The sequence below is a fragment of the Xiphophorus maculatus genome, chromosome 1, assembly GCF_002775205.1.
Source record: "Xiphophorus maculatus strain JP 163 A chromosome 1, X_maculatus-5.0-male, whole genome shotgun sequence".
Taxonomy (NCBI): Eukaryota; Metazoa; Chordata; class Actinopteri; order Cyprinodontiformes; family Poeciliidae; genus Xiphophorus; species Xiphophorus maculatus.
The window spans coordinates 10,772,158-10,797,794 of NC_036443.1; the positions used below are offsets into that span (position 1 = coordinate 10,772,158).

Below are 25,637 nucleotides of genomic sequence, written 5' to 3' on the forward strand. Positions count from 1 at the left end.
GTCATGGCCGTATTGTCTCTTCTTTCCTCTGGGATCCATAGATGAACTTCCTTTTTAAACTGAATGTGTTTTGTGCGTTCAGACACTACATTGATCATGGCACACAAAGGTCTCACAACAATCAAACTATCAAGATGATTCTTTAAACTTATACAAATTAAACGTCCTAATTAAATCCTAAATGTACTATTTATTTTTCTCATTTGAATTTATTAAATAAAATGTAATAACATTGTCATTCTCTATAAATGATGCTACAGGTTTAGATCTATGGTCTGTGTTACAATTAAACCATTTCTAGGGGACCCTGAAATGGTCCCCTAGAAATGGGGACCCAAATGGGGACCTTGAATGACCCCTACCAGCAGCTACTGAGTTTTCTATGCCTTGATATCCCAGTCTTATAATTCTAGATCTCAGAGAAGCTAACATCAAACTATTATATAGAGTTAACCCCTTTGAGCTTTTGGATCTATAAATCAGTCTGCAGCCAGGTTGTTCTAGAGGTTAAATAGATATTATTAGGACTTAATTAGTAAAATGGCAGCAATTTTGCTTATTTCATAACTTTATAACCAGAGTTATGGTCTCCTCTGGTCTGTTTAACAGCTACAGTCTCAGATCAGCTCAGACCTCCAGGACTATCAGCAGCAGAAACAGAAACTTTATACCTGTTGGGGAAAATATAGACTATATTTGCTTTGCATTTCCACGCATGATGGCAATGATATAGTAGGATCGAATTAAATTCCTGATTAATATGGGTTGTTGCTATGTTGTTGTACGGAGTTTTTGTTCAATGTGCCCCTTTTTTAAATTTGAGCCCCCGCCCCTCCATAGGTCTCTGCACAGCCCTGCACACGCAGGTAAGTACATGCACACAGAAACGACAAACAATGTTCAAAGTCTAATGTTTTATTACAATCCGGTCAAGTGATAATCAGCTATTGTCAAAGAATCTATTTAAGGGTTAGATTAAGGCAGGAAGCACAAAGTAGACCACCAGGGACAGACTGAAAATGGAGCTGTCGAAGGTTGCAACTTCAACGTCTCCATCTTGTGGGGACACAGCTCAGCTTGAGGCACATTTAAGGCAAACTGGATCACAGGTAGGAGACACAAAAAACCTCACAAATAATCAGCAAACCTGTAAACAAGACATCAATACTGTACTGAGAGAGATGAGCGCATCGTTGGCCGGACTGAAGGTTGACATGGAGTACGTAAAGAAAGATAATGAAGGTATGTGAACTAGGACAAGGAAGGCTTCCAGAAATCACTGCTGTATGAAACTGAAGTGTTTATATTCAAATCGTCACATTTCAATGTTTTTTATTTTACTCCTGCAACAGCCAAGACAAAAGAACTGGACTTGATAAAACAACAATACCAAGGTATTTATAAGGCAACATTTAGCATAAGAATTGCATTATATTGTTTATAACTAATATGGATTGTCTGTTGGGTTTTTTACTATTTTAGAGCAAGTGACAAAAGTAAGAAGTCTTGAGGAGCAGTACCAAGGTATTTATAACTCTAACAATAAATCATTTTATGTAATAAATGACACACTAAAACAATTTTTTTTCCAATAAAGGTTATAGGAAAAACAAAGCAGGTTTATTAAATAATTTTCAAAATCTCAGAAGAGAATAGAATAGAAAGTTATCAGAAATTTATCTTCAACTGATCTCTAAACATCTACAAAAATTCCACAAGACAAAACTACTGCTTTCTCTATGTCAGCGAAACAAGTGGCTTTCTCTGCCTCAGTGTTCACTGGAGATGCTCAAGGACATGTAGGTCCATTTGACACAGGAACAGTTCTGGTCTTCAGAAATGTTTTAACAAATATTGGGAATGCTTACAACCCACACACAGGTAAACAGATTCATGTATTCATCTGAAATGAGTTGCTTTCCTTCAAAAGTCTGACAAAAGTCTAATTAATGACTCACTAATACTACCAATAATTATATAAAATTTTGACAGGGATTTTTTCTGCACCCATCAGAGGAGTCTATCATTTTGAGTTCTACCTTCATGGCCCTGGACATAAGTCACTACCTACAGCTGCTACGCTGGTCAAGAATGGGCAGCAAATTTTCACTGCATATGAAGGGCAACCTTCCCATTCTGTTAATCCTGCTAATGGTTTAATTTTACATTTAGAATCTGGGGATGTTGTTTTTGTGCATCTCTGGCAGAAGGCAAGAATTTATGACCTTCAGTGGCCATCTGCTTTTCCCCATGTGAGCAGGAAACTTATCTGATTTTCTTTGGCCATCAGGTTTTATTTTTGTGACTCATAATCAATATTATATTTTATATTTTGAATATTCCGCGATTATGAAGAAAAAATAATGAAAATTGGTTAAGTTAAATGAAAGATAAATACTTTATAGTACAGAACACAAAGTTAATATAGCAATATAAATTATGTTATCATTATATATTATTTTTCCATGAAAACAGATAGGGATAGTGCTAGGGTTAAGGTAATCTTAACCCTAGCACTATCCTACCTTTTAGGCTCTGCCTCACCTGCCTCCCCTGACCGCACGTCACTGTTTAATATTGTTATATTGGCTAACTTTAACTAAGTTAAATGTTACTGTAAAGTTTGTTCTCTTCAATTCTTCAGTCAAGGAAAGAGAGTTGCAGGTCCAGAAGAAAAAGTTGGACAAGCTAAAACAACAGCACCAAGGTATTTAGATAACAATAAACTGACTTACAAAATGGAATAATAGATTCAATTAGGAAATCATCTTGTTTGATCATCTTTGTGTCACCTACCAATTTCTCTCATCTCAATCCCAATCATATAATCAACTTAATCAATTATGTTGGTTCAACTTAATTGTACAGATTCAACTAGTAACAAGTAATTCAATTAAGCTGATTAACCTTAATAAATTAAGTTGTTTTAACTTGACGAATTTAAGTCAGTTTTACTCAAATCATTTAGTTCACTTCAAATAAAAAGATGTGGAAGATCTCTCTTTTAAAAGAGTCTGTTGGCTCAGGCAGCCTTTATTAACATTAACAGTAGTTAAACATTACAGTGAGTAATGACAGAGGGGGAAAACAGCAAAGGTCATCAGGCCTTAACTGAACCTGCGTTGGCTGCGTTGAGTGAGTTGTGCTCCTCCCTGCACCACCACAGCACGCTGGATGATACAGGATCTGTCCCTGTCATGAAGTACGGACATCAGACTTAGAATACTTAATTTGAAACAATTAAATTCAATGGTGCTGTTGTACAAAGTGTATTGTTAGAGTAGGCTTCTTCTAAAAAGTATTTTTGATGCAATTAAGTTCAATGTTGTTGTTATGTCTAAGTCTGATGTCATAACACAAGCTTCAGATCCTGTATCATCCTGTATCATCCAGCATGCTGTGGTGGTGCAGGGGTATTCTGTCTAACTACTCTCAAGTAAAGGCTGCCTGAGCCCAAAAAAGAGATCCTTCTTTATTTGAAGTAAACTAAATAATTTGAGTAAGACTGACTTAAATTTGTCAAGTTAAACCAACTTAATGAATTCAGTTTTTAAAAAATTAATAAATTGAGTTGGATAAACTTAATGAATTGAGTTAGATGATCATAATATATTGAGTAAATTGAGTTAGTAAACTCAATGTACTAACTCAGTTAGTAAATTGAGTTGGGTACTCAATTTCCTAAGTTAACTTGAGTTGGTTAAACTTAATAAATTAAGTTGGATAAACTTAATTGAATTAATTGTTACCAAACAAAGCAATTCAATTAAGTTGATTCAACTCATTTCTTTTTAGAGTGCACAATTACATTATTTTATTTGTATGATTTCAGCTCAAGGAGAGGAACTACTCAGTGTTAAAGTCAAGGCAAACAACGCTGAAAACGAAGTGGAGAATCTGAGGAGAGAAGGAGAAGGTTTGTGAATTTAAAAATAAACTCACTGTTGCAACAATCCTATCAATCACCAAAGATGATTTTAAAAACTAAAGTTCTTCATGTTTTAAATTGTTTGGATACTAACAAGTTTTAAATGATTTCAAGATGATAAAGAAGAAGAGAGTCTTAAATGTTATGAAGATAACATGGATTAATGTAGATTCTGTCAAATGTTTTTCAAAACAAATGATTGTTTAGATCATAAGTAACTATTAAAACCTAATAAACTTAAGTTTTGACCTCACAGTGAATCGAGTGGCTTTCTCAGCCTCCTTGATGGACTCTGGTGGTGGAGACGTTGGACCATTTAATGCACAGACGAATCTGGTCTTCAAACGTGTTATTGCAAACATCGGAAATGCATACAACCCAAATACAGGTACCAGAATTTTTACATGATTGATATTATTTATGAAACTGTAAAATTGAACTAAAACATAAAAATGTGTTCCCCAGGGTTTTTTATTGCACCAGTGAGAGGAGTCTACCACTTTGAGTTCTTTATCTATGGACATGGACATGCTACACACAGTTCAGGTGCTGCGTTGTTCAAAAATGGAGAACACATCGTTACTGGATATGAACATCAGGCTTCTCTCAGTGTTAATGGTTGTAACAGTGCCACCTTGCTGTTAGAGGTTGGAGACGTTGTGTTTTTGCGTCAATGGCAAAACTCAAGGATTTATGACAGCCAAAATCATCACACAACCTTCAGTGGTCATTTGCTTTTCACCATGTGAGGATCAAGCAGTGCTGATTTTCTTCAAGAAGAAACCACAACTACATGTCTGAACTGAATGCATACATTAAGCTACACTCTAAAAAGTGTTTTTGGCTGTTGTTAATTTTGTGGACTTATTTACATTAATCTCACTTAATCCATTTGGTGTAGTGATGACAATTCAATCTGGAGAGACTCACACGGAGAAGAAAATAGCAGTTAAAAGATTTAATGGTACAATTTCTTTGGCGCTCGGACCCGGCAGAAGACCGTGAGCCGAGGATCGCCGTGAGCAGGCGGTCTGCTCGGCGAGCTCGGGATAGTCTTCCCCCCGGGACCGAAACTGGTGGTGGAGCGGAGCTTGGAGAGGAAGAGCACAAGGGATCCTGGAGGACGACCCTCATGGTGAAGGTGGAGAAAGGGAGGAGGTGGGTCGAAGCACGGCTGACGAGCAGGAAGACCCCAGGGTAGCTTGGACTTTTGAAGGTGTCTTTGGACGACAATTGGCTGGAGCGGCGTGAAGCTCCGGTCCGGATTGGCTGCGGTCGGGCGTAGTGATTAGATGATGTGGTGAAGCTGGTCGAGTCTCCCAGTTTGAATTTTCGCCAAGGCTCCATGTTACTTTTTTTCATTCAATTTGCTTAAAAGTTAACTAACTTAAATTAACTAAATTAACTTAAAGGAACTTTTTACTTTGACTTTCTTGAAACAATTGAGTTAAATGCCAGTTTCATATCCTATGTCTGACCAATTCAGTAAATTATGATCATCCAACTCAATTTACTAAGTTTTTAGAACTTAATTCATTAAGTGTATTTAATATTTCAAATTTAAGTCACACTTACTGAAATCACTTATTTTTGTCTAATAAATAATTCAAATCTTTTTAACTAAATTCCAGAGAAAGTCAACTCATACTTTTAAGTTGTTCCAAACTAAAACACTAAAATATCCAAAATTACATTATCACTCACATTGTACTGAAAATACAGCTAGAATTTTAATAATTTTAAATTTATATTTTAACAAGTTACTTTTACAAAAGTCCTCTACACTGAAAAAAGAAGATAGTTGAATCAAGATAATAAATAAGAGTGGGAAGACATGCAGCATGTTATCAGGCTGGAATCGAACCTGCAACAGCCACATCAAGGACTATAGTTTCCTAAAGAGTCGTTCTTAACCGCTGCACCACCACAGCAGAATGAAAGGATCTGTCCCTTGGGAAGTTTGGTCATGACATCAGCTATCAGATATGAATGCAGCATTGAACTTAATTGTTTCAAATACACTTTTTAGAGTACTTTTTAAAACTTAAAAACTTAACGAATTGAGTTGGATTATCATTATATGTTAAGTTGGTTGAACTTAGAAAATTGAGTGGGATAAACTTAATTGAATTGGTAACAAGTAACCAATTAAAGCAATTCAATTAAGTTGGTTCAACTAATTTCTTTTTACATTGTAGTTAAAAAACATTTTCACGTTGTTAGAGGTTTTAGACATTCTGCTTCCCTGGTATTATTACATCTAACCAATTCTCAGCAGCCATGAATGGTGGATTTCTTGTTAAAAATGTTATTGTGTCTATTTTAGCAACATCAGGCAAAAGAAAACCAATAATAAACGTTCACTTTTTTTACAGCAAATTCTTTACTGGAAGAAATTTTAATGTGTTTTAATAGAATCTCTAGTGAATGGTAACCATGGGGAAATGAACATCAGTCTCACAATATTTTTGATAGGAATTAGAAAATTAGTGTGGTCATATGGTGATAATCATAAACAGAAACTTCATCCATTGCTGGGTCTCCATTATTATTATTATTATTATTATTATTATTATTATTATTATTATTATTATTATTGTTATTATGTTACTGTGACAACAAATAACGGCTAATTTACAGCCATTTACCATACAAAGTAGTTGGTTTTCCATGGGGTGGATATTTCTGTTTGAATATGCTGAAACAATAATGCTACGATACAGAGCAAAATTCTAACTTGTTCTGACAGACAATGTAATATTGTATTGTATCAGATTAATTTATTTGAGCAGCTTGGATTTAATTAAAAGGTAAATCATTGAAAAAGTCAACCAGAAGGTCATTTCCCCAAGGCAGTGTAGGTAACTGTAAAAGAGGTAAAGGATTCACTGGTGGAACTGGAACTGAATTTAATCAGTAAAAAAGGTCATTTATATTTGGTGGGCAAACATTAATGAACTCTTCACTTCCTTATGAGTCACACAAAAGATATAATGAGGAAGCAAAGATAAATTAAACTTTGCTCCCAAATCCTAGTTTATTTATTTACAAGACAAAATCAAACGGTTATCATAATGGAATAAACAAGTTGATTTTTAAGCAACATATCCATATGGGTAACACTTTATTTAAAGAGATGTACATAAGACATGAAACTGTCATAAACATGACATAACACCTGCTATGAACATGAAAGAGTCTTCATGAATAAGATTGTTGTCATGAACTGTCATTTAACAAATAATGACACTTTGAATGCAAAATTGCATTAAAAGTATATTAAAAGTATGAACTTTGCATTGCTTGGTAAATAATGACACTTTTAAAGCAAAGTTGCATTTTAAAGCAACGTTAAAAGTTGCTAAAGTTATTTATCAGTCGATAAATAATGACATGTTATGTGGAGCAGAGCCTGGAGGATGGAGCCTGGAAGGAGTCCAGGAAGATGAGGGTGGATACGAGGAGGAGGTGGATCAAAGTCCGTGGTTGTTTGGCCTTTTCAGGGAGCTCTTGCGTGGTGATTGGCTGAGGCGGAGCAACAATCTGGTGCTGGTTGGCTTAGGTGGGAGGAGGGAAATTGAATGATGCTGGTAGGCTGAAGAGAGTCTCCCAGCTTGACTTTACGTCTAGGCTACATTTAGAGTCAAGTTCAATGTTTTAAATCTTATCACTTGTACACGCCTACGCATATACACACACACGCAGGCACCCCCCCCCCCTCCCCCCCACACACAGTTAAATATACAATTCTGTGATATTTGCCACAGAACCTTTGCTAATGACAAACAATGTCTAAAGTCCAATGTTTCAGGTCCTATTGATTGCATGTGTTGAAAAACAATTTGGTCAGGGTTACTCAACTATTCCAAAAGAAACTATTTAAGGGTTGGGTTAAGGCAGAAAACACCAAGTAGACCACCAGGGACAGACTGATAATGGAGACGTTGATGCTTTTTCATGCTTTGCTACTACTTTGTGGTCTCTCTACAGCTCAGCTTGAGCCAGACTCCAACAGTAAAATAATTTCACATGTAAGGCAAATTAGATCACAGGTAGGAGACACAGAAAACCTCACAAATAATCAGCAAACCTGTAAACAAGGCATCAATACTCTACTGAGAGAGATGAGCGCATCGTTGGCCGGACTGAAGGTTGACATGGAGTACGTAAAGAAAGATAATGAAGGTATGTGAACTAGGACAAGGAAGGCTTCCAGAAATCACTGCTGTATGAAACTGAAGTCTTTATATTCAAATCATCACATTTCATTGTTATTTATTTTACTCCTGCAACAGCCAAGACAAAAGAACTGGACTTGATAAAACAACAATACCAAGGTATTTATAAGGCAACATTTAGCATAAGAAGGACATTATATTGTTTATAACGAATATGAATTGTCTGTTGGGTTTTTACTATTTTAGAGCAAGTGACAAAAGTAAGAAGTCTTGAGGAGCAGTACCAAGGTATTTATAACTCTAACAATAAATCATTTTATGTAATAAATGACACACTAAAACATTTTTTTCCAATAAATACAAGACAATAAAGAAAAGCAACATGTAGCCATTTGCTCTAAATTTATGGAAATGGTAACCATGGGGAAAAAGAACGAAAGTCTCACAATGTTTTTGAATTCTCCTCTTCTTTACCTGATCAACATCAAGTTTTGAAAATTAGTGGGGTGTAAAGTGTTTTATCATAAACAGAAAATTTCTCAATTGCTCTTAAATACATGATTGTTGGGCTTATGCTTTATTTTTTATGGGTTGCAACTAGTAATAATAATAGTAATAATAATAATAATAATAATAATAATAATAATAATAATAATAATAATGTAACTGTGACACTAAATAACAGCTAATTTACAACCATTTATCATTCATTTACCATTTTAAGATAATTTTAGTGCAAACCCATCAAATAAACCTTACATGATTCATATTAATCACTGTAATAAAGCCTATTTATTTTAATTGCATAATCCTTAGGTTTATGTATTTGATATTATTAAAGTATAGTTATATTAAATTAATGAGTGTATTTATTTCAAATACATAAACTATATTGTTTGATTACAGCATGTCATTTATGCTTATGCAATAAAGAAATTAATTGAAATTCATCACATTAATGCAATTTCTTTCCATTTGGTTAATTATCAATCAATCACATTTTATTTGTATAGCACATTTCAGCAGCAAGGCATTTCAAAGTGCTTTACATCATATCAAACACAGAATCACAATGCAACATAGAATCAATCATTAAGTCAAGTTCCATCAATAAATTTGTAATTGATTACATTTCAAATACAACTCTAAACAGTTGGGTTTTCAGTTGAGATTTAAAAGAAGTCAGTGTTTCAGCTGTTTTACAGTTTTCTGGAAGTTTGTTCCAAATTTGTGGTGCATAGATGCTAAATGCTGCTTCTCCTCGTTTGGTTCTGGTTCTGGGAATGCAGAGCAGACCAGAACCAGAAGACCTGAGAGGTTCTGGAAGGTTGATACAACAACAGCAGATCTTTAATGTATTGTGGTGCTAAGCCGTTCAGTGATTTATAAACTAACAACAGTATTTTAAAGTCTATTCTTTGAGCTACAGGGAGCCAGTGTAGGGACTTTAAAACTGGTGTTATGTGCTCTATCTTCCTGGTTTTAGTGAGAATGCGAGCAGCAGCATTCTGGATCAGCTGCAGCTGTTTGATTGATTTGTTGGACAGACCTGTGAAGACGCTGTTGCAATAATCAGTACGACTGAAGATGAACGCATAGATGAGTTTCTCTAGATCTGGCTGAGACATTAGTCCTTTAATCCTGGAAATGTTCTTCAGGTGATAGAAGGCCGACTTTGTAACTGTCTTTATGTGGCTCTGGAGGTTCAGGTCAGAGTCCATCACTACTCCCAGGTTTCGGGCCTGATCGCTGGTTTTCAGTTGTAATAACTGAAGCTGTGCGTTGACTCTAGATCTATAACTCTAGATCGTTCCTCTTTAGGTCCAAAAATAATAACTTCAGTTTTGTTTCTGTTCAGCTGGAGAAAGTTTTGGCACATCCACACATTTATCTGTTCTAAGCATCTGTTCAGTGATTGGATGGGTTCTGAGTCACACAGCTCTACATCGTAATGTAGAGCTGTGTGGCATCTGCATAGTTATGGTAGCTAATATTATTTCCTGTTATAACCTGAGCTAGTGGGAGCATATAAATATTGAATAAGAGGGGTCCTAGGATTGAACCTTGGGGTACCTAAACATGTGACCTTTGACCTCTTTGATGAGAAGTTTCCAATTGAAACAAAGAAATCACTGTTCTTTATGTAGGATTCAAACCAGTTAAGCACTGGACCAGAGAGTCCGACCCAACTCTCCAGTCGATTCAGTAATATGTCATGGTCAACAGTGTCAAAAGCTGCACTGAGGTCCAACAGAACCAGCACTGTGGTTCTCCCACAGTCCGTATTTATATGGATGTCATTGAACACTTTTACGAGGGCGGTCTCTGTGCTGTGGTGAGACTGGAAACCAGACTGGAAGGAGTCAAAGCGGTTGGTTATTGTTAGGAAGCTGGTTGTAAATGAACTATATAGCATTTTTCCAATCATTTTTGACCACTCAAAGCACTTTACACTAGTTCAATTCTCACATTATACTCATTGCAGTAGGCAATGTGAGGTTAAATGCCTTCCCCAGACATGTGGCAGAAGAAGGCTGGAATCAAACCTACAACCTTCCGATCAAAAGATAACAACTCTACCCACAGAGCCACAGTCGCATATCCATCACATGAACCTGAGTGCTGGGAAGAGTACATCCTCTTCTTCTTTTACCATCTTAAGATGGGTGGCAGCCAACTTTATTGCCACCTACTGGTGAAGGACATTGTATCTCATAACTTCAAGGAAAACCAATCACAAAAAATCTTGATACCAGAATCTTGTTTGTTTTACAACTTCAGTTATTCAAACTTTATTAGTATATATTAAAATTACATTCAATACATACATCTAGAATTGATTAGACTATGTAGATAATTTATTTAAATTCATATGTATACAATTGAGTTTTTAAATAAAATCAGACAGATGTAAATGCATAAAACTGAACTCTACCTTGACTGCTTTTTCATGCTTTGCTACTACTTTGTGGTCTCTCCACAGCTCTGCTTGAGCCAGAATCCAACAGTAAAATAATTTCACATGTAAGGCAAAATGGATCACAGGTAGGAGACACAGAAAACCTCACAAATAATCAGCAAACCTGTAAACAAGACATCAATACTGTACTGAGAGAGATGAGCGCATCGTTGGCCGGACTGAAGGTTGACATGGAGTACGTAAAGAAAGATAATGAAGGTATGTGAACTAGGACAAGGAAGGCTTCCAGAAATCACTGCTGTATGAAACTGAAGTGTTTATATTCAAATAGTCACATTTCATTGTTATTTATTTTACTCCTGCAACAGCCAAGACAAAAGAACTGGACTTGATAAAACAACAATACCAAGGTATTTATAAGGCAACATTTAGCATAAGAATTGCATTATATTGTTTATAACTAATATGGATTGTCTGTTGGGTTTTTACTATTTTAGAGCAAGTGACAAAAGTAAGAAGTCTTGAGGAGCAGTACCAAAGTATTTATAACTCTAACAATAAATCATTTTATGTAATAAATGACACACTAAAACAATTTTTTTTCCAATAAAGGTTAAAGGAAAGACAAAGCAGGTTTATTTAAACAATTTTCAAAATCTCAGAAGAGAATAGAATAGAAAGATATCAGAAATTTATCTTCAACTGATCTCTAAACATCTACAAAAATGCCACAAGACAAAACAACTGCTTTCTCTATGTCAGCAAAACAAGTGGCTTTCTCTGCCTCAGTGTTCACTGGAGATGCTCAAGGACATGTAGGTCCATTTGACACAGGAACAGTTCTGGTCTTCAGAAATGTTTTAACAAATATTGTGAATGCCTACAACCCACACACAGGTACACAGATGTATGTATTCATCTGAAATGAGTTGCTTTCCTTCAAAGGTCTGACAAAAGTCTAATTAATGACTCACTAATCCCACCAATAATTATATAAAATTTTGACAGGGATTTTTTCTGCACCCGTCAGAGGAGTCTATCATTTTGAGTTCTACCTTCATGGCCCTGGACATAAGTCACTACCTACAGCTGCTTCGTTGGTCAAGAATGGGCAGCAAATTTTCACTGCATATGAAGGGCAACCCTCCCATTCTGTTAATCCTGCTAATTATGTAATTTTACATTTAGAATCTGGGGATGTTGTTTTTGTGCGTCTCTGGCAGAAGGCAAGAATTTATGACCTTCAGTGGCCATTTGCTTCTCCCCATGTGAGCAGGAAACTTATCTGATTTTCTTTGGCCATCAGGTTTTATTTTTGTGACTCATAATCAAACTTTGCAGAAGGTTGTATTTTTACATAATGTTTTGATGATGTTAAAATGTAAAATATTGACAGCCGGATTTGCTGGTTTGGTCAGTACAATACTGGGTTAGACCCATGATCAGCTTTATATCAGCAAGTCCAAGTGTTTGTAATTTTACTAATTCAGAAAAGTAAAATCAAATCTTTAAAAAGATTGTTCATTTCAGCTATTATTTTCTTTAAAAGCATTTCAATGAATGCATTATTTGGAACGAGAAAGGAACTTTATTTAAGAATAACTAGAGATTAATCTCTAATAAATTAATTAATACCATTTTTAAGCAAAATGAAGCATATTTACTGAAGAGCGCAAGAAAATGTACCATTTTGTATGGATTTTAATTGAATGTTTAATCACGTTTCTGCAGTAAATTACAATATGAGGTTTTGCTCTAATTCAAAATGTTATATTTTCATTTTATGTAAGCTGAAAATTATCATAATTAACATAAATAAAGGTGTTTCAAACTATTATATTCCAATAAAAATGTTAACGAATATTTAGATGATGGTAGCCTTCATGTCAATTTTTGTTTGACTGTTTCAACCTCCATAAAAGCAATGCTTTTATCTAAATGTTTATTATCAAATAATATCATGATAAAACTTTGTTCTGTTCAATTCAAGAGAGGTGGTAGTCCAGAAGAAAGAGTTGGAAAATCTAAAACAACAGCACCAATGTATTTAGATAATGATAAACTGATTTACAAAAGGAACATACAATAAGGACAACATCTTGTTTTATCATCTATGAGACACCAACCAATTTCTCTCATCTCAAACCCAGTCAGATTGAACAACTCAAACCAACTAAGCATGTTGTGGGTTTCAGCTAAAATAATAATTTAATAAAATCATGACAATGATGATTCAGTGATCACCATGACTCTTTTATTTGTATGATTTCAGCTCAGGCAGAAGAACTAATCAGTGTTAAAGTCAACGCAAACAACGTTGAAAATAAAGTGGAGAATCTGAGGAGAGAAGGAGAAGGTTTGTGAATTTAAAAATAAACTCACTGTTGCAACAATCCTATCAATCACCTTAGGTGACTGATAGGATTGTTACCTAAACTAAACTATATATTTTGTTAACTAAACCAAAGTTAACTAAACTAAACTAAAGTTCTTCATGTTTTAAATTGTTTGGATACTAATAAGTTTTAAATGATTTCAGGATTTAATTTGATCTTGTTAAAGAAGAAGAGTCTTAAATGTTATGAAGATAACATGGACTAATGTAGATCCAAATGTTTTTCAAAACAAATGATTGTTTAGATCATAAGTAACTATTAAAACCTAATAAACTTAAGTTTTGACCTCACAGTGAATCGAGTGGCTTTCTCAGCCTCCTTGATGGACTCTGGTGGTGGAGACGTTGGACCATTTAATGCACAGACGAATCTGGTCTTCAAACATGTTATTGCAAACATCGGAAATGCATACAACCCAAATACAGGTACCAGAATTTATACATTATGATTGGTATTATTTATGGAAACTACAAAATTGAACTAAAACATAAAAATGTGTTCCCCAGGGTTTTTTATTGCACCAGTGAGAGGAGTCTACCACTTTGAGTTCTTTATCTATGGACATGGACATGCTTCACATGGTTCAGGTGCTGCGTTGTTCAAAAATGGAGAACACATCGTTATCGGATATGGACATCAGGCTTCTCTCGGTGTTAATGGTTGTAACAGTGCCACCTTGCTGTTAGAGGTTGGAGACGTTGTGTTTTTGCGTCAATGGGAAAACTCAAGGATTCATGACAGCCAAAATCATCACACAACCTTCAGTGGTCATTTGCTTTTCACCATGTGAGGATCAAGCAGTGCTGATTTTCTTCAAGAAGAAAACGTTGTATCACCATAACCATATGTCTGAACTGAATGCATACTTTACACTCTAAAAAGTGTTTTTGGCTGTTGTTAATTTTATGGACTTATTTACATTAATCTCACTTCATTCATTTGGTGTAGTGATGACAAGTTACTTTTTTGTGTTCAATTAGCTTAAAAGTTAACTAACTTAAATTAACTTAATTAATTTAAAGGAACTTTTTACTTGGACTTTCTTGAAACAATTGAGTTAAATGCCAGTTTCATATCCTATGTCTGACCAATTCAGTAAATTATGATCATCCAACTAAATTTACTAAGTTTTTAGAACTTAATTCATTAAGTGTATTTAATATTACAAATTTAAGTCACACTTACTGAAATCACTTATTTTTGTCTAATAAATAATTCAAATCTTTTTAACTAAATTCCAGAGAAAGTCAACTCATACTTTTAAGTTGTTCCAAACTAAAACACTAAAATATCCAAAATTACATTATCACTCACATTGTACTGAAAATACAGCTAGAATTTTAATAATTTTACATGTATATTTTAACAAATGAAGCCTAGGCGCAAATTCAAACTGGAAGACTCTTTTATCCCCACCGGGACCCGTTAATTGAAGCGACCTGCCCACAATCGTCAACCTATCAACGCCGGACCAAGCCACGTCACGTCCAATCACCGACCAAGTCCCAGCTGATAAGGACCTTCATTCATGGCGTCCTTCGCTCTCCAGCCGAGCTCAACCCACCACCACCCCTTCTCCTCCATTCGCCCGGTCCTGAGGCCCGCACCCTTCTTCAACCTCCACCACCAGTGCTGGGCCCCGGGGGATGACGTTCCTAACAGCATCGGGGATGCTCATCTGAAGCCTATCGCTAACGCTGCGATAACCGTTATCCCCAGCCGGGGCCCGAGCGCCAAAGACTTTAAATTCTGTTTGTCAATAAACTCTTCTAATTGTCTTCTCATCTCCGTCTGAGTCTCTCCAGATTGAAGTTACTTTTACAAAAGTCCTCTACACTGAAAAAAGAAGATAGTTGAATCAAAATAATAAATAAGAGTGGGAAGACATGCAGCATGTTATCAGGCTGGAATCGAACCTGCAACAGCCACATCAAGGACTACAGTTTCCTAAAGAGTCGTTCTTAACCGCTGCACCACCACAGCAGAATGAAAGGATCTGTCCCTTGGGAAGTTTGGTCATGACATCAGCTATCAGATATGAATGCAGCATTGAACTTAATTGTTTCAAATACACTTTTTAGAGTACTTTTTAAAACTTAAAAGCTGGATGAACTTAACGAATTGAGTTGGATGATCACAATATGTTGAATTGGTTACACTTAGAACATTTAGTTGGATAAATTTAATTGAATTACTTGTTACCAGTTGAAGCAATTCAATTAAGTTGGTTCAAAAAATCTCTTTTTACATTGTAGTTTAAAAAAAAAGCAATGTTTTTACATTGTTAGAGGTTTTAGACATTCTGCTTCCCTGGTATTATTACATCTAACCAATTCTCAGCAGCCATGAATGGTGGATTTCTTGTTAAAAATGTTATTGTGTCTATTTTAGCAACATGAGGCAAAAGAAAACCAATAATAAACGTTCACTTTTTTTACAGCAAATTCTTTACTGGAAGAAATTTTAATGTGTTTTAATAGAATCTCTAGTGAATGGTAACCATGGGGAAATGAACATCAGTCTCACAATATTTTTGATAGGAATTAGAAAATTAGTTTGGTCATATGGTGATAATCATAAACAGAAACTTCATCCATTGCTGGGTCTCCATTATTATTATTATTATTATTATTATTATTATTATTATTATTATTATTATTATTATTATTATTATTATTATTATTGTTATTATGTTACTGTGACAACAAATAACGGCTAATTTACAGCCATTTACCATACAAAGTAGTTGGTTTTCCATGGGGTGGATATTTCTGTTTGAATATGCTGAAACAATAATGCTACGATACAGAGCAAAATTCTAACTTGTTCTGACAGACAATGTAATATTGTATTGTATCAGATTAATTTATTTGAGCAGCTTGGATTTAATTAAAAGGTAAATCATTGAAAAAGTCAACCAGAAGGTCATTTCCCCAAGGCAGTGTAGGTAACTGTAAAAGAGGTAAAGGATTCACTGGTGGAACTGGAACTGAATTTAATCAGTAAAAAAGGTCATTTATATTTGGTGGGCAAACATTAATGAACTCTTCACTTCCTTATGAGTCACACAAAAGATATAATGAGGAAGCAAAGATAAATTAAACTTTGCTCCCAAATCCTAGTTTATTTATTTACAAGACAAAATCAAACGGTTATCATAATGGAATAAACAAGCTGATTTTTAAGCAACATATCCATATGGGTAACACTTTATTTAAAGAGATGTACATAAGACATGAAACTGTCATAAACATGACATAACACCTGCTATGAACATGAAAGAGTCTTCATGAATAAGATTGTTGTCATGAACTGTCATTTAACAAATAATGACACTTTGAATGCAAAATTGCATTAAAAGTATATTAAAAGTATGAACTTTGCATTGCTTGGTAAATAATGACACTTTTAAAGCAAAGTTGCATTTTAAAGCAACGTTAAAAGTTGCTAAAGTTATTTATCAGTCGATAAATAATGACATGTTATGTGGAGCAGAGCCTGGAGGATGGAGCCTGGAAGGAGTCCAGGAAGATGAGGGTGGATACGAGGAGGAGGTGGATCAAAGTCCGTGGTTGTTTGGCCTTTTCAGGGAGCTCTTGCGTGGTGATTGGCTGAGGCGGAGCAACAATCTGGTGCTGGTTGGCTTAGGTGGGAGGAGGGAAATTGAATGATGCTGGTAGGCTGAAGAGAGTCTCCCAGCTTGACTTTACGTCTAGGCTACATTTAGAGTCAAGTTCAATGTTTTAAATCTTATCACTTGTACACGCCTACGCATATACACACACACGCAGGCACCCCCCCCCCTCCCCCCCACGCACAGTTAAATATACAATTCTGTGATATTTGCCACAGAACCTTTGCTAATGACAAACAATGTCTAAAGTCCAATGTTTCAGGTCCTATTGATTGCATGTGTTGAAAAACAATTTGGTCAGGGTTACTCAACTATTCCAAAAGAAACTATTTAAGGGTTGGGTTAAGGCAGAAAACACCAAGTAGACCACCAGGGACAGACTGACAATGGAGATGTTGATGCTTTTTCATGCTTTGCTACTACTTTGTGGTCTCTCTACAGCTCTGCTTGAGCCAGACTCCAACAGTAAAATAATTTCACATGTAAGGCAAAATGGATCACAGGTAGGAGACACAGAAAACCTCACAAATAATCAGCAAACCTGTAAACAAGACATCAATACTGTACTGAGAGAGATGAGCGCATCGTTGGCCGGACTGAAGGTTGACATGGAGTACGTAAAGAAAGATAATGAAGGTATGTGAACTAGGACAAGGAAGGCTTCCAGAAATCACTGCTGTATGAAACTGAAGTCTTTATATTCAAATAGTCACATTTCATTGTTATTTATTTTACTCCTGCAACAGCCAAGACAAAAGAACTGGACTTGATAAAACAACAATACCAAGGTATTTATAAGGCAACATTTAGCATAAGAAGGGCATTATATTGTTTATAACTAATATGGATTGTCTGTTGGGTCTTTACTATTTTAGAGCAAGTGACAAAAGTAAGAAGTCTTGAGGAGCAGTACCAAGGTATTTATAACTCTAACAATAAATCATTTTATGTAATAAATGACACACTAAAACAATTTCTTTTTCCAATAAAGGTTAAAGGAAAGACAAAGCAGGTTTATTTAAACAATTTTCAAAATCTCAGAAGAGAATAGAATAGAAAGTTATCAGAAATTTATCTTCAATTGATCTCTAAACATCTACAAAAATGCCACAAGACAAAACAACTGCTTTCTCTATGTCAGCGAAACAAGTGGCTTTCTCCGCCTCAGTGTTCACTGGAGATGCTCAAGGACATGTAGGTCCATTTGACACAGGAACAGTTCTGGTCTTCAGAAATGTTTTAACAAATATTGTGAATGCCTACAACCCACACACAGGTACACAGATGTATGTATTCATCTGTAATGAGTTGCTTTCCTTCAAAAGTCTGACAAAAGTCTAATTAATGACTCACTAATCCCACCAATAATTATATAAAATTTTGACAGGGATTTTTTCTGCACCCATCAGAGGAGTCTATCATTTTGAGTTCTACCTTCATGGCCCTGGACATAAGTCACTACCTACAGCTGCTACGCTGGTCAAGAATGGGCAGCAAATTTTCACTGCATATGAAGGGCAACCCTCCCATTCTGTTAATCCTGCTAATTATGTAATTTTACATTTAGAATCTGGGGATGTTGTTTTTGTGCGTCTCTGGCAGAAGGCAAGAATTTATGACCTTCAGTGGCCATTTGCTTCTCCCCATGTGAGCAGGAAACTTATCTGATTTTCTTTGGCCATCAGGTTTTATTTTTGTGACTCATAATCAAACTTTGCAGAAGGTTGTATTTTTACATAATGTTTTGATGATGTTAAAATGTAAAATATTGACAGCCGGATTTGCTGGTTTGGTCAGTACAATACTGGGTTAGACCCATGATCAGCTTTATATCAGCAAGTCCAAGTGTTTGTAATTTTACTAATTCAGAAAAGTAAAATCAAATCTTTAAAAAGATTGTTCATTTCAGCTATTATTTTCTTTAAAAGCAGTTGAATGAATGCCTAATTTGGAACAAAAAAGGAACTTTAATAAAGAATAACTAGAGATTAATCTCTAATAAATTAATTAATACAATTTTTAAGCAAAATTAAGCATATTTACTGAAGAGCGCAAGAAAATGTGCCATTTTGTATGGATTTTAATTGAATGTTTAATCACGTTTCTGCAGTAAATTACAATATGAGGTTTTGTTCTAATTCAAAATGTTATATTTTCATTTTATGTAAGCTGAAAATCATCATAATTAACATAAATAAAGGTGTTTCAAACTATTATATTCCAATAAAAATGTTAACGAATATTTAGATGATGGTAGCCTTCATGTCAATTTTTGTTTGACTGTTTCAACCTCCATAAAAGCAATGCTTTTATCTAAATGTTTATTATCAAATAATATCATGATAAAACTTTGTTCTGTTCAATTCAAGAGAGGTGGTAGTCCAGAAGAAAGAGTTGGAAAATCTAAAACAACAGCACCAATGTATTTAGATAATGATAAACTGATTTACAAAAGGAACATACAATAAGGACAACATCTTGTTTTATCATCTATGAGACACCAAGTAAACCAAGGTATTTACTGTACCTATGATGTGGACTCAGAGAGGAAAGAGATTTTCAATTTTCCTAGCACTCTTTAACAACAGATAGATGGATGGACAGACAGACAAACACCTACTTAAAGTTAAAGTCTACCTCCATGCAATAGCGCCTGTGTGACTCATAGCTATCTAGTGACGCATTTGGTCAGCATGTTAGAGTCGTTTTTCTCATGCCATAAACTCTTCAAAAGAAATTTCTGATAACATGTCTTTATATTATGTCTTATACAGTATATTAAAGTGCCAAGTAGGACAACAAGGACAAGAATTTGATTATTTTCCCCCTCCAAACAGTTGACAGGGTTTCATTGCACAAGTCATGAAAGGATTATGTTTTTAACATTTTTTGTTTGTTTTTCACTTTGACTTTTTTGCTTGCATAATTTCAGTTCAAGAAGAAGAACTGATCACCATTAAAGCCATGGCAAAAATCACTGAAAACCATGTGTATGCTCTGAAGAGGGAAGGAGAAGGTTTGTACATTCAAAAACAGAATCATTATTCATTACAGTTGCATTCATATAGGTCATGTCACAGCCCTCTTTTATTAAAAACAAACAACAAAAAAAAAAACATTTTCACCATGGTACCATTTCAGTTAGATTACATTTTTTTGTACTGCATGGTATCAACTGCTAACGCTATAGCTGTGGATTCATTCTGTTTTTCTACATGGCAGTGAATCTCTCAAAGAAGAGATAAATCAGGCTGGATGTTTTATTCTGATTTTCAGAGGAAACCATCCTGACGACATATAAAGTTGTAAAGCTAATTTGCTGCTCAAGTCAAGCTTGTGGAAGATAAAGCAACTTTTAAGTTGTACTGCTTTGTAGTTGTAGGGATTTTTCTCTTTCCTTGAGCCTCACATCCCAGCAGGGTCAGTTTAAGAAGAACAGAAGGGTCGTGCCATCTGCTGAAAGTGTTTGCACACATTTAATACACCTTCTTCTTATCTTCCCTATTAACTAAAAAGTATTGTTGTCCCTTATTGATTATCATTTCATTTCAAAGAACACAAATATGTTTATATTTCAGCAGTGCTGAAATACAAATAATTTACTGTCTTTCAGTGAAACGAGTGGCTTTCTCAGCATCTTTATTGGACTCGGGTTCGAACACTTTTGGACCATTTAACACATTTAGAACTCTGGTGTTCAGAAATGTTGTTACAAATATTGGAAATGCCTACAACCGAAACTCAGGTACTGAATTGTGTATATTTTTTCAATTTATTTTTCATTTGCACTCTTCACATAAATGTTTTGACAAATATATAGCATTAACAAAATGTTCCACAGGGTTTTTTGTTGCACCAGTGAGAGGAGCCTACCACTTTGAATTCTACATATGTGGACCAGGAAGTCCTTCACATTTTGTATCTGCAGTGTTGGTGAGGAACGGAGAGCATATCTTCATTGCCACTGAAACCCAGCCTTCACATTTAGCTGCTGCTGGTAATGCTGCCACGTTACTCTTAGAGGTTGGTGATGTTGTGTTTATACGTCAGTACGAAAATTCAAGGATTTCTGACAGTCAGAATCGTCATACCACCTTCAGTGGTCACCTGCTTTTCACCATGTGAGCAGCAAACTATGTTATTTTCAACAAACTCAGTAATATTGCAAATTGTGAATGGTGTTTTGTCTTGACACTTATTGCAAAGAAAATTATGTTGGTGAATTCTTTTCTTTTGAGGTTTAATATGTTTTGGGTGATGCCTTTAAATTCAGCCGTACTGTTGCATCATCTTCATGTCTTGATTTACTTTACTTTTAAAAAATGTATATATATGTGTGTGTTTTGACAGTATGGTCTAAGTGTAGTATTGTTTTATTGAAATAAATATGTGGAATGCCATCATCAGCTCATCTTATAACGTGTACTTTTTCTGTTTGTCTATAAATATGTGCAAGCAGTAGTGCTGTGATGCAGGGCAAATTTCAAACTTATTCTGACTATAAAGTAATGGATGATATGGTACCTGATCAATTTGATACAATTAAATGGCCAATCAGAGAAAGAAGTCAACCAAAAGGCCATTTCCCCAGAGCAGCGTAAAGACCTTTGAAAACGGAAAATCCACTCACCGCTTTAGTGATGGAGCTTGAACCATATTTCATCAGTATGAGGTCACTGATGTTTTCATTTCCTTACATCACACAGACAATATATTGAGGAAGCAAATGCAAGTTAAACTTTGCTCCCTAATCCTGGTTTATTCATTTACAATAAGAAATCAAACTCTTATCAGAAACATAATCTGCATGTTAATCAACATTACTATATACAGTATATAATCTATATAATGTGTATTATCCCTCCAAAATCCCTCCCTCGTTTTAAAATGTTTATTTTATTTTTATTTTTAGAAGATGGTGTCTAGCATGTCAGTTTGTGTTTGATGGTTGCAAGCTCAATTTCAAATGACAAAATCCAAAGATAAAATTGCTATCTTATAGAGTGGGAAAAAAACATCTTGTAATGATTACCTGGCCATTCGCAGACAAAGAAAAGATATTTTAGACGTGAGTCAGCTTCAACGCCTCAAACGTGAACTGCAAGGCCTTAAGGCTCGAGAAAAGAGAAGATGTTTCTATTTCTTTTGCTAGTCTTTTCTTTTTCAACAGTTCAGCTTCAAGGACAGAATGAGCCTAAAGGTGCTGAACATTTAAAGCAACTTGACTCACCAGGTACAGAACCAGGAACTGTTTCTACCCTCCAGCAAGTCTGTTCAAATGACATCCATGCTGTCCTAAGAGAGGTGAGTGCATCAGTTGCAGGACTGAAGGTGGGCATGGAGTACTTACAAAAAGAAAATGAAGGTATGATAATTCACTTTTAAAACCTGACTTTACCAAACCGCGTTAAATAAACTTGAACCAAAGAACAACTTTTGGTTCTATTTTAGCCCAAGCAACAAAGACAAGAGAACTGGAGCAATTGTACCAAGGTATAACATTATGCATAGTGCAAATTCACAAGAGAATTTATATTGTTTCTTATCTTACATGGGGACTTGTATTTAAATAAGCAGACATGCAAGTCGTCTGTTTATTTAAATAGTATTTTGCCAATAAATGGAAATGGTTTTACTCACCCAAGCTTCTGTTCTTATCTGTGTTCTGTGTTTTTTCAGCACAATCAGCTAAGGTTAAAGAACTGGAACGACAAAAGTCAGAGCTCCTGCAACAATACCAAGGTATATATGTTGTCACTTTTAGCAACACTGAACAATTAAGATACAAACTTTCCTATATTTTTTATGATACATTTTAGTGGTGGAACGCAATTAAAATATCTATAGACTTTGAAATGGATTTATTTATTGTCTTTTAATCAAATAGCAACATTTGATCTAATAAGAAACATTTTTGAATTCAGATGAAATTTGGTTGAAATATATGATTAAATATTATATTTAATCATATCTGTCTATGATTAAATAGACAGATATGATCTGAATGATGATGGTGCACGACAATTTCTACCTTTCTTTAGAGGAAACTTGAATGTTGTGGCTTTGTTTTTATCCAATCAGTTACAGTCACAGTGTCTTACCACAAGAAAACCAGCAACTGTGTACAACATACTGTAGCAATGTTAGTAAAAAGGTTGATATTTCTATATTTTACAAAAAAGGGTTTTTGCCATGTACTTTTATAGCGTCAGAAGTCTTCATCCCTTCTGTGTCACACTTCAGTTCTCACGCAGTTCAAAGGGACTCTGAGGAACAAGGCCGAATGTGGGGATGTGGCTGGCAGCTGCTTTTTTCTGTGTTTTTGGAGAGTTTGGTAAAAACATGTGAAAGCACAATTAGTTAAAGCTTACATGTGGCTTCAGCACACATGGTTAACATGAGCTCAAAGTGAAACTAGGTTATTCCTGTGATCAGTGATTTAGTTTTCATCCATTAGAAATACAAAAAAACAAAATAAAGACAATTGTGGCATATCAAATGTAGGAAAATCCTTACACAGAATTATGGTTGATCGCAAACGACAGACATGAGACAGACAATGCTGTATTTTCTAACACTAAGACCATATTTACATTTAAGTTCCAGAAGTCACAAAAATGGTTTACTCAAAATGATCATAACCTTTAGAATTATGTTTGATAAGAAAGCTTGAATTTATTTTTGCCCATGAAAATGTTCTTTCCTGAAAAGATATTTTGACCTGAGAACAAATTCACTAACATTTTGTCTTGTTCTTTATTAGTTTTTGCATGAAACTAGTTAACATTTTGTGTCTTTTTGTCTGTTTTAGAACAAGAAGCAAAGCTGAAGGAGTTGGAATCGCAAAAGACTGAGTTGGATAAGCTAAAGCTGGAGTACCAAGGTATCTGAGTTATAACTATTTTAGTGTCCAAATCAAAAATTAAAATCAAAGAGAACGATAAAGTTTTCTTCCATCATAATGTCTAAGCTATATTTCTTTAGATGTACCATTGTAAAGTTTTTCATTTTAATTGTGGTGCTGGTAAATCATCCATAAAACAACGTTGCCTGCAGTAAATTCACTGATTTACTTCTCAGTACCTTTTATCATTCTAATTCCAGCACAGGGAGATGAACTACAGCAACTTAATATCAGAACAAACTCAACACAAAAGCAGGTGGAGGTTCTGAAGAGAGAAGGAGAAGGTTTGTTCAAGTTCTGGTTGTCATAACACTGGATCAAACTCATAACCGTCTCAAGAGCTGTTGCACACAAAAATATTTTTCTTCTTCAGTGAAACAAGTGGCATTCTCAGCCTCCTTAATGGCCTCAGGTGGAGGGGACATTGGACCTTTCAATGCATACACGTCTTTGATCTTCAGAAATGTTGTCTCAAATGTTGGGAATGCCTACAACCCAAATACAGGTATTGCAATTTTATTAACAAAACACTTATTTATGCAATATTAACATTAGAGTGGACTGAATTACTGGTTTTAAAATAAAATACAATTTCCTACAGGGTTTTTCACTGCTCCAGTGAGAGGTGTCTACCACTTTAATTACCACATCTATGGACATGGACATCCTTCACATGGTTCCGGTGCTGTGCTGGTCAAGAATGGAGAGTACATTTTTATGGCATATGAACATCAGACTACACTCGGCGCTAACTCTGCTAACACTGTCACGTTCCTGTTAGAAGGTGGAGACGTTGTATATTTGCTTCAAAGGGCTCATACAAGGATTTTTGATGATCAGTTGCATTATACCACATTCAGTGGTCTTCTACTTTTTCCTTTGTGCAATGATGCATGCTAAGTGATTTGTAGTAGGGTTATGGTTCTTTTGTGTGAATGTACACAAAAGATAAACATACTGCTCAGAAGACAAAATGGCACAAATAAAATGTAAATTTACTTCGCAAAGGGGGCAGTAGTATTAAGATTAAATTTCCATAAGGTATTTTTTGCAGATAACTTTTATATCATCAGAATGACAAAATATTAATCTTAAACCATATACACCAAAGTATAACTCACACTATAACAGTGGGATTTTTGTACTGTTTACTGTATGTATAACTTGATTTGATTTGATTGAATTTGAAATAAACTGCATTAATATTGATTGAATTAAAAAATTGTAAAATGGGCTGAGTTTCTCAAAGGTTACACTGATCTGGAGGGAAGGCTGATCTGTGCACAAGTATGAGGAATACACATAACCTTCACTTTAAAGCAAGACTGACATGTTTGAACTAAACTTTTAAAAGTGAAAACCGTACTGACAGTGCTATTAAATATTCAGTAGCTCAGTTAATCCTTTGGTGAAACCATTCGAACAAAACAAGTTGTCTCAGACAAGTAACATATCTGGGGAGCAGGTATGTAAAAGCAGGACACTTTTATATTAATTTCCAGTACATAATAACTTTGACATTGGAAGCACGTCAGAAGCAACTCACACAACTCAAAAACCCGACAAGAATTAGCAATCTACAGAATATTTTTCATTTCCTGACCTTTTGACCCACATAAGGGGGAATTTCTCAAAACCTTAGCGTGCATTGCAAGATAGGAAATGGCGAGACAGCAG

At 35.1% G+C, this 25,637-nt stretch overlaps 3 protein-coding genes across 5 annotated transcripts; all 3 read left to right on the forward strand.

Moving 5' to 3' along the window:
* Positions 1 to 981: 981 nt before the first annotated feature.
* Positions 982 to 14,657, forward strand: LOC106700310. The gene is made up of 8 exons (XM_023337168.1): positions 982 to 1,242; positions 1,353 to 1,394; positions 1,483 to 1,524; positions 2,645 to 2,707; positions 3,833 to 3,916; positions 4,185 to 4,316; positions 4,394 to 4,670; positions 14,206 to 14,657. The coding sequence occupies exons 1-8, from the start codon at positions 1,020 to 1,022 to the stop codon at positions 14,210 to 14,212; spliced, it is 870 nt and encodes a 289-aa protein (XP_023192936.1). The 5' UTR covers positions 982 to 1,019; the 3' UTR covers positions 14,213 to 14,657.
* LOC111609329 (complement C1q-like protein 2) lies at positions 7,827 to 14,657 on the forward strand. Of its 2 annotated transcripts, XM_023337182.1 has the most exons (6): positions 7,827 to 8,113; positions 8,224 to 8,265; positions 8,353 to 8,394; positions 11,090 to 11,284; positions 11,395 to 11,436; positions 11,524 to 13,292. In XM_023337182.1, exons 1-6 carry the CDS (start codon positions 7,864 to 7,866, stop codon positions 11,634 to 11,636), a joined length of 684 nt encoding a protein of 227 aa, XP_023192950.1. In that variant the 5' UTR covers positions 7,827 to 7,863; the 3' UTR covers positions 11,637 to 13,292. The 2 variants fall into 2 exon arrangements, with proteins under 2 accessions (XP_023192950.1, XP_023192944.1); XM_023337176.1 differs by lacking the exons at positions 8,353 to 8,394; positions 11,090 to 11,284; positions 11,395 to 11,436; positions 11,524 to 13,292 and adding exons at positions 13,299 to 13,382; positions 13,716 to 13,847; positions 13,929 to 14,657.
* A 2,721-nt stretch (positions 14,658 to 17,378) lies between these two features.
* Positions 17,379 to 25,151, forward strand: LOC111609325 (complement C1q-like protein 2). Of its 2 annotated transcripts, XM_023337150.1 has the most exons (12): positions 17,379 to 17,692; positions 17,803 to 17,844; positions 17,932 to 17,973; positions 19,989 to 20,072; positions 20,670 to 20,801; positions 20,898 to 22,421; positions 22,508 to 22,549; positions 22,736 to 22,798; positions 23,868 to 23,939; positions 24,161 to 24,244; positions 24,334 to 24,465; positions 24,562 to 25,151. In XM_023337150.1, the coding sequence occupies exons 6-12, from the start codon at positions 22,187 to 22,189 to the stop codon at positions 24,858 to 24,860; spliced, it is 927 nt and encodes a 308-aa protein (XP_023192918.1). In that variant the 5' UTR covers positions 17,379 to 17,692; positions 17,803 to 17,844; positions 17,932 to 17,973; positions 19,989 to 20,072; positions 20,670 to 20,801; positions 20,898 to 22,186; the 3' UTR covers positions 24,861 to 25,151. The 2 variants fall into 2 exon arrangements, with proteins under 2 accessions (XP_023192918.1, XP_023192927.1); XM_023337159.1 differs by lacking the exons at positions 22,508 to 22,549; positions 22,736 to 22,798; positions 23,868 to 23,939; ... (1 more) ...; positions 24,334 to 24,465; positions 24,562 to 25,151 and having other exon boundaries at positions 17,399 to 17,692; positions 20,898 to 21,467.
* Positions 25,152 to 25,637: the final 486 nt, after the last annotated feature.